This window comes from Ahaetulla prasina, chromosome 5 (genome assembly GCF_028640845.1).
Source record: "Ahaetulla prasina isolate Xishuangbanna chromosome 5, ASM2864084v1, whole genome shotgun sequence".
NCBI lineage: Eukaryota > Metazoa > Chordata > Lepidosauria > Squamata > Colubridae > Ahaetulla > Ahaetulla prasina.
In genome coordinates, this window is record NC_080543.1 from 63,021,343 (window position 1) to 63,037,936 (window position 16,594).

Consider the following 16,594-nt stretch of genomic DNA (forward strand, 5'->3'; position numbering starts at 1 on the left):
AGGAGTATCATGTATATTTATCACCTTGCATTACTTGTAAAATAATGAAGGCAGGATAAAAAAAATCTAAAGAAAAATGTGAAAACTTGGAACCTATATTTCCCACATGTTTATTTTTTTCCATTGCTCCATGAATAAAGACTGTAATACAATGGATGATCCCATGTACTCTAGTTTAAAACTCTGCACAGCTGATGCCAGCCTTTCAATGAGGAAGTTTGACCAATGGGCTGAGGCAGAAGAGATTTTCCAAATGCCCAGACCTTAAAATATGAACCAGCTCCTGTTGCAGTTGTATGTCTAAGTCCCACCTCCTCACCTCACTCATTTGGTATATGACTTCACCCAAATGGTGGAGTTCATGCTTTGCAGCAAAAAAACCCAGGTTGAATCTCTGGCATTGCCAACCTGACATGGAAACCCTTCCCCCCCCAACATCTAAATTCCCACCTCAGTAAACTATGCTGGACAAGGACTTGTGGTCTGACTTAACAGAGGAGAAACAGTTTCCTTGATTCCTAACAGGGTTTGCAAAGAAATTTTTCTGCCTTCTCTTAGTTCCTCCATTTTAGGAATAGAGTAGAGTAGAATAATTTTCTAAATGTGATTGGACACACAAGGAATTTGTTTCAGTGTAGAAGCTGTATCAATGTACATACAAACAACAAAATATAATCATAATACCACCAATAACAGAAGGTAGTAGAAAAGATGAGAAGGATGATTCTGATATTCTAAATGTTTTAATCTTATCCTTCCAAAGAAGATCCTAATTCATACCTAGATCCATTCTTTCTGCTACACATTCACTTTCTATCTTCAAAACAACTATACTATGAAGGACAAAAGCTATTGACAAGTTTAAAATGGGATTTGACATTTGGATGTCCCATGTCCTTATTTTGACCATGAAGAGAGACAAAATAGGTTTACTAGTAACAAGTATCATATTAAGATACCACATTTGACACTATTTTTCCTGGAGATAACTAGGAGGAGGTTATGAAAGATGTGAAGTGAATCATCAGCAAGACATAGTTTATCCCAAAGTACCTCATGAAGATGAAACCAAAGCCCCTGTGCCCAGGCCTAGCAATTGTTCACTAGAATTTAGCAAAATGGCTTCAAGTTAAAATGCTAGCTTCAAGGAAAATACTTTTCCCCAAACTTCCTGAAGAAAGAATTGCAGGTGGATTCCATCTTTATGTTGGAAATACTCAATAGCCATGACAGGACAGCATAAAGACATAAGCCAAAAGACCCACCCTTCAATTGTAGACAATTTGATCAGCTTCTATGTTTAAGCAGAATATTGTTTATACAATTCTAGATTAGTGTTCATAAATTGAAGGCCAAATGTTCAACAGGCTTAAAGCAATTGGGGGTATATTATAGCCAGTTTTCTATGCATCTCCATCAGAGAATATCGAACTCCAAGTGTTGAATTTGGTGTCCATACAAAATTGTGTCAGAGTGGGGAGTGACCCTTTGTTATTTGTTGGGAAGTATACTTTATATTGCCTCTATTCTCTCCTCTTTACCTCTGAATGAACCACAGCTGCTTTATATTTCATTGGGCATTCTACAATTGGGCTATAAAATGAGTTTCAAAAGTGCTCAAATCCTTGCCCAACCAATCATCAGCAATACACAGATGCTTCAATAAGGAAAAAAGAAAAAGAAAAAGAAAAGGGAGACATAAACAAAAATAAACAATTTTTATTTAGTGGCAAAAGACAAAATCTATTTGATATGCCTTTTGCTCTTTTCCAAAAGGCAATCATGGGAAATATATGAAGATTCATCTGGCTCCTATTGTGTCTATTGCAGGCTGATAAAGGGTAAATAAATGAAAGGTGGGATTTTCTTGTATGTTGCATCAATTAAATGACTGTGTGGAGTCTTTGTTATTCATAAGGGATGCATTTTATCATGAATTTAATTTTGGATTTTGGTAGAAGGATATATTTGCCCTCAAAAATCACTACTCCTGGGTAATATGTGAAGCTGTAGGTATGTGATTATGTAGGAGATCTACAGTATAGGGGTGGAAGTTATTCAGGTATATGTGTATTCCATGTATGTTTTATAGATATATGATGACCTATGTATTTCTGGGTCTTGTGACTGAATTGTCCCTTCAAGGACTGTTTTGGCTGTGATATAGCCCTTTTGGCTTCATGCAGAAATAATTGCATGTAGTTATGGCAATGTGTACATGGATTCAACTGAACCAAATGTAGGAGCTCAGCAGGAAAACATGAGTTGCTTTGCACAGCAGACTCTCTGGATTGGTTTCCTTTCTTGATATGGGCCTTAACAGATTCTTTCTGGGGGAGACACCTGCATGACTTCAAAATTTCCTGCCATTCAGATTTGGCAGGCAAAAGTGGACTGCCTGTTCTGATTCAAGCAGAAATAACAGTGATGTCAAAAGCTACATGCATTTATGGAAGGTTTCTTTCATGCCCTAAAACAGCATTGAAAAAACATGTTGTGCTATGGAGGAAGAAAATAAATTAGGGTCTCTCTCTCCAATCATATGTATGCCAAATAAATCTGAGTGTCAGTTTCAGTTTTTAACTCATGCCTCATATTTAGATGTTTTATGTATCCCTGAAACTATTTGCAAGAAAGGAAAATGTAATATCATAGATATAATGATGATGTAAAGGAAAAACTGAATTTAGTAATATTGGAGCCAGCATTCTCTGCCAAGTTGTTTATTGAGTTGGGATTTGATGAGAAACCAAAACTCACTCTTCTAAAAACACTTTATTGTGTTACAAGTTTGTGGTTGAATCAAAGCCATTTCTACAGTTAATATACATCAAATATTTATTAAGTTTGTTGCACCTCCCTTTTGAATCTACAGGTAAATAGTTGGGCTCTAAAAGGACAACTTGGAGAAACTGTACAGCCAGAATGATTGTGTAATCTTCATTGTCCCAAATAGATATGATGGAAGAGGACATCCACTACTTGTGTAGTTTGAAATGAGTTTCCAGGCTTCCATTATATGCAAAACCATCATATCCCACTGTACCTACAACTTGTAGGTTTGTACCTACAATAAAAAGAACATCAGCAGTAAAATTATAAGAGGCAAAAGACTATCTTAGTAATAGATAAATAAGCCCATTTCATTTTAAAAATTAATTTCATTAAATTAATTAAACAAAAAACAAACAAACCCAAGCATATAATAGCCTTAATAACATAACATAACATAACATAACATAACATAACATAACATAACATAACATAACATAACATAACATAACATAACATAACATAACATAACATAACATAACATAACATAATTTTTTTTTTTAATTGGCCAAGTGTGATTGGACACACAAGGAATTTGTCTTGGTGCATATGCTCTCAGTGTACATAAAAGAAAAGATACGTTCATCAAGGTACAACATTTACAACACAATTGATGATCAATATATCAATATAAATCATAAGGATTGCCAGCAACAAGTTATAGTCATACAGTCATAAGTGGAAAGAGATTGGCGATGGGAACTATGAAACGATTAATAATAACATAACATAACATAACATAACATAACATAACATAACATAACATAACATAACAGAACAGAACAGAACAGAACAGAACAGAATTGAATTCTTCATTGGCCAAGTGTGATTGGACACACAAGGAATTTATCTTGGTGCATATGCTCTCAGTGTACATAAAAGAAAAGATACGTTCATCAAGGTACAACATTTACAACACAATTGATGATCAATATATCAATATAAATCATAAGGATTGCCAGCAACAAGTTATAGTCATACAGTCATAAGTGGAAAGAGATTGGCGATGGGAACTATGAAACGATTAATAATAACATAACATAACATAACATAACATAACATAACATAACATAACATAACATAACATAACAGAACAGAACAGAACAGAACAGAACAGAACAGAACAGAACAGAATTGAATTCTTCATTGGCCAAGTGTGATTGGACACACAAGGAATTTATCTTGGTGCATATGCTCTCAGTGTACATAAAAGAAAAGATACATTCATCAAGAATATGACTTTCAGAATATATATTAAAAAATCAGGAAAATTATATAATAAAGAAAACAGTTCCAAGAGTTACTCATTGCTCAAATGTCTTTCTTGTTCAATATTTTTGAAGCATGTTTTAAATTTGTGAGACAGTGATTCCTAATAGGACAATTAACCTAGGGGCCTAGGGGAGCCTAGGGGAGCCTAATGATTACTTTTGTAAAGATCACCATTGGGCTGCATTATTATTATGATGATGATTCATCACACAGTCAACCAGATATTCAGACTGGATTTGGCATTTTTGTCCACCTACCGAGTCCTTCCTAAGGACTTGGGATAGGCAGATATGGATGTTTGACGGTGTTACATATATCATGGCAGGATGAAAGCTGCTCCAAAAATGCTGCCTTTTGCAATTGACTGATGTGAATTTGTCAATGTCAATGGTATTCAAGTGGTGCTCCAATTGTTTTGGGATTGCAGCGAAGGCATCTATTATTATTGGTACTACCTTTGCTTTCTTTTTCCACAGTTCTATTTCTATTTGCAGGTCTTTATATTTTGTTATCTTTTCCAGTTCTTTCTCTTCTCTTCTGCTGTCTCCAGATACTGCCACATCCTATTATTTTCAGTACTATTGTAATATGCAAAAATGAAAACAAGAAATTTTACCACACCATTCAAAGCAATATATAAAAATGGAAAAAAGAGAAAGTGAAACTATTATAATACATGGTGACAGCATATATTCTGGGACTCTTGGTGGCACAGTGGTTAGAATGCTTTGCCCACAGCCTGGAGTTCAATCCTGACCAACTCAAGGTTGACTTAGAATTCCATCCTTCCAAGGTCGGTAAAATGAAGACCAGATTGTTGGGGGCAATATACCAGCACAGAGAGTGCTATAAAGCAATGTGGAGTGGTATATCAGTCTAAGTGCTGTTGCTCTTGCTATATATTAAATCTTATTAAACATGCATGAAGTAACATTGGTCAATCTTTCCATTAATTCAAGGAAACAGCCAATTCGAAGCCCAAATTTTCAAGTAGGGAGTAGCAGTAGTTTTTCAGTGAAAGTACAATCAGTCCTGTTCAATATTCTTTGGTCTCACACTTTCCCTATTTAATTATTATTATTAGAACATTATTATTGTTCTAATTATTATTATTATTATTATTATTATTATTATTATTATTATTATTATTATACAAATTATTAGAACATTTTAAAATAGCTTTTGAAAAAGTTTCAAAAATGGTAGAAGCTGCTGCTATTGCCTTTTTCTTTCTTATCTCTCCACACTTTGCAGTCTTCCTGGTTTTCCATGATTCTGGGGGGGATGGGACACCCCGAGGCAAAATTCCTCCATATGTGTTTCAATTGGATTTAATTAATATGTGGGAAGCCATGAAAGCAGTAGAGTGCTATAGTGAGGGTACAATAAGACAGAAGAGTGTCTTCAGTCATCTCATAAGGAATAGAAGTGCTAGAATAACATGTTCTTTCTCTTGGTAGCAGTAGTGGAATAGTTTTCCTATCAAACTGAATGAGAAGCAGGGATGGTGGGGTACAAAATTGACATTGCATTAACTTTCAGTAAGTTGCTGGCATCCTGCATTCCCAACATTTTACTGAGCCAATTTAATTATGACCCAACCGTTGAGTAGAATGTCTGCAAGGGTAATGCTGCAGCTTGGGTTTTTACTTCTTGATGGCTTCCTGCTGCCACACAACACTTCTCCAAGCTTTTTCAGTTTAGTGAAAAGATGGCTTTGCAGCTTTCTCTCTCATGAAACAGTTTGAAAACAAATTACTATGAAAATGCTCAGGAAGCTAAGTATGAGGATAAGGTAAATTGCTAGTTCAGTATTGTGCAGTTGGCTGAAAGAAACACTGTTTAATTTACCGAGATACAATAGCATTTCTGGAATGGCTTTGGTGAAGACGCCTTATTTTTCTCTGTGCATCAGTTTGTATACTAAAGCATATTATTTCTAAGAACTGACTTTATGTTCACAGACAAATTAACTTTGTGAACAGAATTTATGTACTTTTTTTCCTTCCTACTGGAGTGTCCAACTTCTAGATTTCTGTTGGAAAGAAAATGAGTCACTTAACTCTTCATATTGCCTTCCTTGATGGAGATAAAGAATGCGGGGGAGATACTGAACAGATGGAACAGAGGATGTAGCTCTGTCCTTGAATAATGAAGTCACTGGGGAGAGTCTCTTTTCTTGATGGTTGCCTGGACAGCAAGAAATGACAGCTCTTATATGCTAATGGAAATGGGCATAATAAGTTTAGTAGTTGAATGGTAGCTGCAAGATCAGAGCTCTTGCTTATTTATCAAGTGGCTCATGTCTACATATATATCACCGGATAAACATTTACAGTTATCTGCCTATGAATAAACATAAAGTGTATATCTCTTCAGCTTTCAGACTTTCAAAAATCAATTTTTGCAACTTGAAATCATTTATATTTTTAGCCCCATCATTGTATAGATTTTCAGCATTTATATGCGTTCTTGTTTTAAAGCAATTTGGAATGAGTTTTATGGTTCTTTTAAAATAGCAGCCACTTTTATTGAGTGTTTCAATAATTAGTATTTTAAGGCCTGATGTGTTTACATAATTGTTTGACTGCATTTGAATAAATTAAGAGAGTTAATTAATAATAGCTGTTCTTTTCTCTCAGGTGGAAAAATTAATTTTCTCATGGGTGCATATGAAAATAAAGCCTGCTAATAACAGAGTCATATTTCCATTTAAAATCAAGATTTTTATCAGATTGTGCCTTTACGAATGATTTTTTTTACTTTGTTTATAGCTCTATCCTCCTTATAGGTATATTATTTATTTATTTATTTATTTATTTATTTATTTATTTATTTATTTATTTATTTATTTATTTATTTATTTATTTATTTATTTATTTTGTCAAACACAACAATATATATAAGTATAAGCATGAAATAACCACACAAAATGAATACAACCAAAGGGAACATTAGGACAGGAACGGTAGGCACGCTGGTGCTCTTATGCACGCCCCTTACAGACCTTTTAGGAATGGGGTGAGGTCAACAGTAGACAGTCTTAGGTTAAAGTTTGGGGATTTTGGGATGAGACCACGGAGTCAGGTAGTGCATTCCAGGCATTAACAACTCTGTTACTGACGTCATATTTTCTACAATCAAGATTGGAGCGGTTCACTTTAAGTTTGAATCTATTGTGTGCTTGTGTATTGTTGCGGTTGAAGCTGAAGTAGTCTTTGACAGGAAGGACATTGTAGCAGATGATTTTATGAGTTATGCTCAGGTCATGCCGAAAGTGGCGTAGTTCTAAATTTTCTAAATTCAGAATTTTAAGTCTGGTGAAAAAAGGTGTTTTGTTGCGATCAGAGGAGTGGAGGACTCTTCTTGTAAAATATTTCTGGACATGCTCATACATTTTTCATACATGTATTTCTTACTTAATGGATCACATGTATCATTAGTGTGTTCACATTCAGACGTGTGTTGCCTATTTGCATGTGCAGTTGTAAAATCTATTTTCACCTTGCAAACAGTATTACACCCACTAATTCCATAAGTCTCAGCACATTGTAATGGGCACAGATATGAGTGGGCTATAACCTAAAGACACAAATATATGATTGAGGAACTCATGCTTTTGTAATGATAAGGCAACCCGCCCAGGAAAGGGAAGAATCCAATTTCTCTTGCTCTTGAAGCCAAACCAGCAACTCTGATGAAATACTGTCTTGATCTAATCCCTTAGAATAGGCCTTTTATTAAGACATGTGGATATACAGGCATTTACATTTAGAAACCACAAACGCCTTGCTAATTTTCATTAAGTTGGATCCCAGTGATTTCATCACTGATGATGAAATCCTCTTCACTATAATATCAATAGAAGAGGCCTTAAGCATGGCAAGGTTTGACCCTTATTTTCATTATGTTTAATTTGGGACAATAGTTACTCCGTAAGTGTTTCTTGGACCACATCAGGACTTTGAGCTCCATTGTAATTTATGCCTACTGGCCTCTTGAGGCCATTTTGCTGTTTTCCAGGAGTGTAACTTATTTATTTTTATTCCAGCTATGAAGGAGATTTTTGATGGATTATAACCTCAGCAAATGTCTAACCCCAAACCAGCAATGACAACCTGGAGACTTAAAACAGACCCTCTGCTTTCTTGGCAGAAGACTGGGCCTCAGTCTTTAGAGGGCTTCTGATACTCTATCTCCCTCTACTGGTACTCCTAAGACATTCACCAAGGATGGGAAATCATGTTATTGCAGCTTCAATTTCCATGCTGTCCCTTCTGGTAATAACGGGAGATACAGGCAGTAAAAAGGATAGTACCTTTATGATTGATACGGACCCAGGGCGATGTATGAGGCATCACTATGTTGATTCTATCAGCCATCCTTTATACAAATGCAGCTCAAAGGTAAGTGTTGCTGTAGACTTCTCAAGCTATGTGAAATTATTTCACATAGTATGTGAAATACTACCAAACTTGTAAGGAAGGACAATTAAATTTTCTAAAACCAAATATTAGCTTAACATCAATACATAATTGCTTATAAAATTAGGTTAATTCCAGAGATGTTTTGATGTTATGCAAGATCATCAGAAAATGATATTTTATTACCTGATGTGATGTAAAGATGCGTGCTTCTGTCCACTTCATGTAGAGAAAGAAGCTGAACTAATATTTCAATCAACTTCAGTTCATATAATAGGAGAGAATTCTCAAATAGCAGACAAACTGAGCAAGGGGCAGAGTAGATTATGTAATATATACATTGCTCTGTTTTCCACAGTGGAAAACAACTATAAGACAACTATAACTCTATAGGAGAAACTCTTGTTCTCTTGTATCTGAAGTGATCACTTTGGTCTAATAATTGGATTAGCCCAATCTTGGAGTAAAGTAACTTTACTGTCATTGTGGATAATATTTTCTATCATTTGGGAGTAACTGATTCTCTCCCTCTCCCTTTCTCTCCCTCCTTCCCTCCCATGCACTGTATTACTGCAGTGATAAGTTTTCAATTTTAATATATCATTAAAAGTTTTAAAGATAAACATGAAAATTAATGCAAATCAAAATAAAGTAAGAAGAAAAGAAAAATAAATAAATAAATAAACTAAAAGTGCAACAAAGGGGGAAAAAATAGAAAAGAAAGAAAACACACAAAGAAGTAGCTTCTGATCTTCCTTACAGAAGTTACAAGTACAATGATAAATTTCCCTTTTATTCTAGAGATACACCATTACCCTTTTCTTTCCATAATCTATCCTGTAATCATAAAACCATTATTTATTTATTTGTTTGTTTTTATTTATATTCCTCCTTTATCATTTTTATAAACAACTCAAGGTGGCAAACATAACTAATATTCCTTCCTCCTTCCCCAAAAACAACCCCTCTGTCAGGTGAGCTGGGCTGAATGAGAGGTGCAAAGTCAACCAGCCAGCTTTTGTGCCTAAAGAGGGACTAGAACTCACAGTTTCCTGGTTTCTAGTAGTTTAACCAAACTTTTTATTTCTGCTCTACACAAAATCTATAAAGGATTTTCAGTTAACAATAAACATAGATATTATCTTTTCTCTAAATCAAAAAAGCAATTTGGTCATCTCAGAAATTTCCATCACCTTCACCAACCATTCCTCCAGTGTGGACAATTTTTCCTTCTTTGTGCATACAATAATCTCACTGCAGTTATCACATACAAAAGCAAAGCTCCATTACTTTTTCCAGCAGTTTCTCCATCAATCCCAGAAGAAAGACTTCTGTTCTCAGTTGTATATCTTTAAAATCCTGTGCATCAATGTGTATATTTGAATCCAAAACTTTCTAGCTTTCTTACATGTCCACTAAACATGATAAAATGTCCCTTGTTAGCATTTCCAATTTGAATTTGAAGTGCTGTTATACATTTTAGACAATTTCAACAGTACATCATTTTACAAAAAATCTATTTAAGATTATAACAGCCTAAATTTCAATCCTTTCAATTACCTATTTCCCTTTAGTCCATCTGTATATTAAAACTAAAATTCATAGCCTTCCTTATCATACATTATTTAACCTGTTTTTCCTCTGTTTCAAATTTCAATTTAGCAATTACGTGTTCACCAATGCATAATTGTATCTCATATATGGTTTTATTTTGTTCCATAGGATATACAGATGGCTGAAAATTTAGACTAATTTAGTGAATTCCTAAATAAGTAGGGAAAGTAGTGTCAAACTCAAGATTTGCTTAATTTGGCCCGCAGGACCATCCTACAAACAGCTAAGGACTGGCCTGAGGTGCCTCTGCCAGCAAAAACAGAGCTCATAAGGACCACACGCAGCCCTCCCAAGTTCCATTTTTGTTGGCAGAGGGTTGCAGGAGGCTGTCCCAGCCGAAAACGGAGCTTGTGAGGGCCACGTGCATCCCCCGAGCTCTGTTTTCTCTGGAAGAGGGTTGCAGGAGGCTGTTGCAGCCAAAAACAGAGCTTGGGAGTCCGTTTTCTCTAGCAGAAATGGATGGCATCATGCTGGCCAGGCCCACCTTGGCCATGTCCACCCCAGCCCGCTGAGGTCAAATACAACCCTGATGTGGCCCTCAATGAAATCGAGTTTGACACCCCTGATGTAGGGGGTTCAACTGCTATAATTTTACTTAAATTAAGTGTATATTAAGGAACTCTTCATTGTTATCATTATTTCACCCAAACATAAACCTTAAATTTGTATTAGAATTTAGAATCTGAATTTGTATTAAATTGTATTCTATGAAGTGACAGATTATGTATCTGATCAAAATGCACCATAATAAATTTCTTCATTTTTGCAATATTCAGCATTTCAGTTAGGTTATTTTACAGTGAGATCTCACAATTCCCCTTTCTTTAGGTGGCACATGATGTAAAATTTTATAGTTGTAAGATTTTGTTGAGTTTCTCTTTCTCTGTGGCATGCTGTTCCATCATTCTGAAGCCCATGAATCCTGATTAGGAAAAAAAAATCCCTTCCAGACAGTTCCTCATAAATTTTCCCTCATAAATTAAATGTTAAAAGTCAGGACACACATACCTTTCAATATATACTATGTACAGTATACATGGTGAGAACTCCATCAGCTTTGTTCTCCTTTTGAAAGAAATGTCTTTTTATTAAATTGAATGGGAGTGATTAAAAATACAGTGAAAATAGTGATATACCATGCATATGCTTATATAGTTAATACAATATGCAATGTTCATGATATAACATTTAGGATATGGCTATTTATATGTGCAAGGAGGACTACTGTAAGTTTTATACAGACTTTAAAATGGCTCAACAACATATATAAGACTTCACCAGTTTATGAATTGGGATGTAAAGATCATACAGTTCTGAGCCCCACATTTTCTACTGGTATTATATGTTGCATTCTTTGGGCTAACTCTTTTCTTCTGATCTTTTTGGTCTCCTTTCTTTACAGATGGTGCTGCTGGCTCGCTGTGAGGGACAGTGCACTCAGACATCACGCTCAGAGCCAATGGTGTCCTTCAGCACAGTTCTGAAACAGCCTTTCCGATCCACATGTCATTGCTGCCGGCCACAGACTTCTAAACTGAAGGCCATGCGTTTGCGCTGTTCTGGTGGAATGAGACTTACTGCCACCTACCGCTACATCCTCTCGTGTCACTGTGAGGAATGCAACTCTTAGGGTAAAATCTGCTGTAGCAAAAAACAAAAAAACAAAAAACAGGAAGTAGAAATGCTCTTCAGCTGAACTTCCAGAAGCAGAAACAGCTAGGGCTAACCTTCTGATGGTTTGCTGTTGCTACAACCAAGAATATTAGAATGGATTTCATTGGTGTGAAAGAGTCACACGGATACATGGGGGTTGTACCAAACAATACAACAGACACCAGAATGTATAATTGCACATCATTGCTGAAGATATAATCATTTGTGATGGTGAGGAATGGGAACATACCTTGTTAGAAATCTCTATTCAGGTTCTTGGGGTCATTTTTCTATGTCAGTGAGTCTTTAATATTGAATAAGGTCAACTTAAGAATTATGGCTCTTGGTTTGCATGTTCAGCCAGCAACACAAAAGGACCAGGGACATAGAAAATGCATACAGTGGATGCTATTATGTGGAAAACAATTTATTCTACAAGAAAACAAAGAATCCTTCCCTGTACACAGAAGCCTATTGTGTCTTTTAAACATGTCCTTTAGTTTATACTGGCCATGAAAACAGACTGTATTGAATGGTAAAAGATATATTTTGTATGGTCTGGCAGCAGTTGGACAAGTTATTGTGATTTAGGTGCAATTACAAAATAATAGAAAATTTATGGAACTACCAGTGTGGCTTCTCCGGTATTGGGAAAGTATATTTACAGTCAAAAGTTGAAATCTGGAAAACAAGCTCCTCCTCCTCCTCCTCCTCCTCCTCCTCTTTCTGCTTCCCTTTCTCCTTCTTCTCCTCCTCTTTCTCTTTCTCTTTCCCCTTCCCCTTCCTTTTCCTCTTCCCCCTCCTCATCCTCCAAAGAGAAAATGTTACACATTGTTGGTCAGTATTATAATATTAATCTAAATCTACCAAAATAATAATACTTGGTTTTGCTTTCATTTATATGTAAAAAACAAGTTTAAATAAAGATTTATGTTAAATGTATGTATCACTCAGAAAAGGTAATATCAGCTGATTACTCATAATATAGTGAACTAGTATGCTTACATTTTTATAATGGAACCATAAGATTTTTAAACTGATTCATTGTGCCAAATACACCTGTGGCTCTAGGTGGGAGACTCTAACAAAACGATTTATTCTAGAAACATAGGTTCAATAAATATTTCACATTTAAAAAAAGTTCTTATGAATTTTGTAATTCACTGAGATATTTTAAAAAAGAGTTATACCGATTACATTTGTTCATAGATATTATACATTCTCCAATGAATATAAATTCCATTTTCAAAGTTACACAAAAGTGAATTATAGAGAGTAAAAGTTGGACAGAGCTGGTATTCTCATCACAAAGGCCTTGATATAAGGATCTCACTATTGTCACTATAGAGTACAATGATTTTGCTTCACGTAGACTTGTATAACAATTTAGAGTGATTCCTGGATGCTGATTTGTGGCTCCAAAGAAACTGTCAACTCCCAAATTAATTATACTATAGTCTAACAATTACAGTCATATTAATATAGTTAGCATAATTTAATTGATTAAAAAACATAAAATGGGGACTTAAACTGAGAAGACAAGCAGCCCATCTGTTCTATGTCATATATTCTTTCTGGAATACTTGCCATGTAGAGTAACCAGAATTTTGACAATTAAATCAGAGAGATTCCATTAAATACACAGAAAGAGTCCTCTTGGTCTCTTGGGGGATGGTTGCCTGGCTAATGGAAACAACAACTGAAAGGATCTGCTGAATATCTAGCCAAGCAGCTTTGTGAATTATATGGCCATAATTAAGATCATCCAGGAAATGCCAAAATTCATTAGTATTGACCCTTCATCAATAAACTGCAAGGAGAGAGAAAGAGAAATTAGTGGCAGGTATAAGCTACTTTCTGAAGTTAAATACTTTTCACAAAGATATCATTCATGGCAGAAACTTTTAGAACATTTGATCATCATGGCAGATATGCATTATTTCAGAATGATCTTTCCATTGCCATGGTGAATAGAATAGAATAGAATAGAATAGAATGGAATAGAATAGAATAGAATTTTTATTGACCAAGTGTGATTGGACACACAAGCTATTTGTCTTGGTGCATATGCTCTCAGGGTACATAAAAGGAAAGATACCTTCATCAAGAATTCTAAGGTACAACACTTAATGATTGTCATAGATACAAATAAGCAATCAGGAAACAATATCAATATAAATCGTAAGGATACAAGCAACAAAGTTACAGTCATACAGTCATAAGTGGAAGGAGATGGGTGATGGGAATGATGAGAAGATTAATAATAATGCAGACTTAGTAAGTAGTTTGACAGTGTTGAGGAAATTATTTGTTTAGCAGAGTGATGGCATTCAGGGAAAAACTGTTCTTGTGTCTAGTTGTTCTGGTTTGCAGTGCTCTATAGTGTTGTTTTGAGGGTAGGAATTGAAACAGTTTATGTCCAGGATGTGAGGGGTCTGTAAATATTTTCACAGATCTCATTTTTACTCGAACAGTATACAGGTCCTCAATGGAAGGCAGGTTGGTAGCCATTGTTTTTTCCGTAGTTCTAATTATCCTCTGAAGTCTGTGTCTGTCTTGTTGGGTTGCAGAACTAAACCAGACAGTTATAGAGGTGCAGATGACAGGCTCAATAATTCCTCTGTAGATCTGTATCAGCAACTCCTTGGGCAGTTTGAGCTTTCTGAGTTGGCACAGAAAGAACATTCTTTGTTGTGCTTTTTGGATGATGTTTTTCATGTTAGCTGTCCATTTTAGATCTTGTGATATGGTAGAACCTAAAACCTAGAACCTAAAAGTATTTTGAATATTTTCCCCATTTTTTTCTTTTACATTTCTATTTCTGTTATCAATAGATCTGGATATATAGCTACTAAAATTTTCTATCTATGGTGGAGACTGGCAATATATGGTCTTCAAATTACGATTAGACTTTAATTTCAGTCAGACCCAGCGGATGGGTAAGTTGTAGCTTAATAGTATATGGAGTACCACAGGTTGCATACCTCTGAGTGGAATTTTTCCCCCTATAGCTTCATATAAATCTGTTAACAGAACTGAACTATCAAGTAAGAAATATGATTATCATATTATAAAAAAAATCTTGAAAACCAAGCTGTTAACATCTATGTTATCAAATTAACCAAAATGCAAGAGTTTAATTCTTAAGAGTTGGCTTTAACTGATTTTTGTTAACACTGTGAAAATAATAAATTGTGAGTTGTCCGGCAGATAGTCAGGAAGTTTGCGGAGATCACTGAATAGAATTTATTGGCCAAGTGTGATTGGACACACAAGGAATTTGTCTTGGTGCATATGCTCTCAGTGTACATAAAAGAAAAGATACGTTCATCAAGGTACAACATTTACAACACAATTGATGGTCAATATATCAATATAAATCATAAGGATTGCCAGCAACAAGTTATAGTCATACAGTCATAAATGGAAAGAGATTTGTGATGGAAACTATGAGAAGATTAATAGTAGTGCAGATTCAGTAAATAGTTTGACAGTGTTGATGGAATTATTTGTTTAGCAGAGTGATGGCCTTCGGGAAAAAACTGTTCTTGTGTCTAGTTGTTCTGGTGTGCAGTGCTCTATAGCGTCGTTTTGAGGGTAGGAGTTGAAACAGTTTATGTCCAGGATGCGAGGGATCTGTAAATATTTTCACGGCCCTCTTCTTGATTCGTGCAGTATACAGGTCCTCAATGGAAGGCAGGTTGGTAGCAATTATTTTTTCTGCAGTTCTAATTATCCTCTGAAGTCTGTGTTTTTCTTGTTGGGTTGCAGAACCGAACCAGACAGTTATAGAGGTGCAAATGACAGACTCAATAATTCCTCTGTAGAACTGAATCAGCAGCTCCTTGGGCAGTTTGAGCTTACTGAGTTGGCGCAGAAAGAACATTCTTTGTTGTCCTTTTTTGATGATGTTTTTGATGTTAGCTGTCCATTTGAGATCTTGCGATATGATAGAACCTAGAAATTTGAAGGTTTCTACTGTTGATACTGTGTTGTCTAGTATTGTGAGAGGTGGAAGTATGGAAGGGTTTCTCCTAAAGTCTACCACCATTTCTACGGTTTTGAGTGTGTTCAGTTCCAGATTGTTTTGGTTGCACCACAAGGCTAGTCGTTCGACCTCTCGTCTATATGCGGATTCATCATTGTCTCGAATGAGACCAATCACTGTTGTGTCATCTGCGAACTTCAGTAGTTTAACAGATGGATCATTGGAGATGCAGTCATTGGTATACAGAGAGAAGAGAAGTGGGGAGAGCACACAGCCTTGGGGGGCCCCTGTGCTAATTGTACAGGTATTTGATGTGATCTTGCTTAGCTTCACCTGCTGCTTCCTGAATCCAGGTTCCTTCATCCATCACAAGAGGGATCAAGTCTATAATGTCTTTATGACTACAGAATCAAATCCAGATGTTCACAGATTTCAGTCTAATTCTATGTTCCTGGCTAAACTATTTTTTAAAAATCTAGAATGCTTATAGTTTTATCACTCTATAGCTAATGTGGGCTATATTTGACACATATATTATACAGATATATTGACATTTTCACTGAATTTCTGAAACAATTATTTGTTTGTTTGTTTGTTTATTTACTTACTTACTTAGTTTACATTCAGACTTCAAACCATAAGCTGTAGTGGCTATTTCAATAGTTGAATAAATTTGGAAAATGCATTGATTTATAACTCAAACATTGCAACAACTTTTTATTTGGATGTAGATGTAGATAAACCCAAGCGCAAGCCTAAGGTTCAGTCAAAGCTTTTCTTTGGTTTAATTTATTCTTTCCCAACAGTAATG

At 35.4% G+C, this 16,594-nt stretch overlaps 1 protein-coding gene across 1 annotated transcript in view; it reads left to right on the forward strand.

The window, feature by feature from the left end:
• The window catches only part of NDP (norrin cystine knot growth factor NDP), a 28,836-nt gene extending 15,911 nt beyond the window's left edge, over positions 1-12,925 (forward strand). Inside the window, exons 2-3 of the mRNA XM_058185722.1 lie at positions 8,156-8,510; positions 11,545-12,925. Of these exons, the coding sequence (XP_058041705.1) occupies positions 8,337-8,510; positions 11,545-11,772 (402 nt within the window). The 5' untranslated portion in view covers positions 8,156-8,336 and the 3' untranslated portion in view covers positions 11,773-12,925. The remainder of the gene's footprint in view (positions 1-8,155; positions 8,511-11,544) is intronic.
• Positions 12,926-16,594: the final 3,669 nt, after the last annotated feature.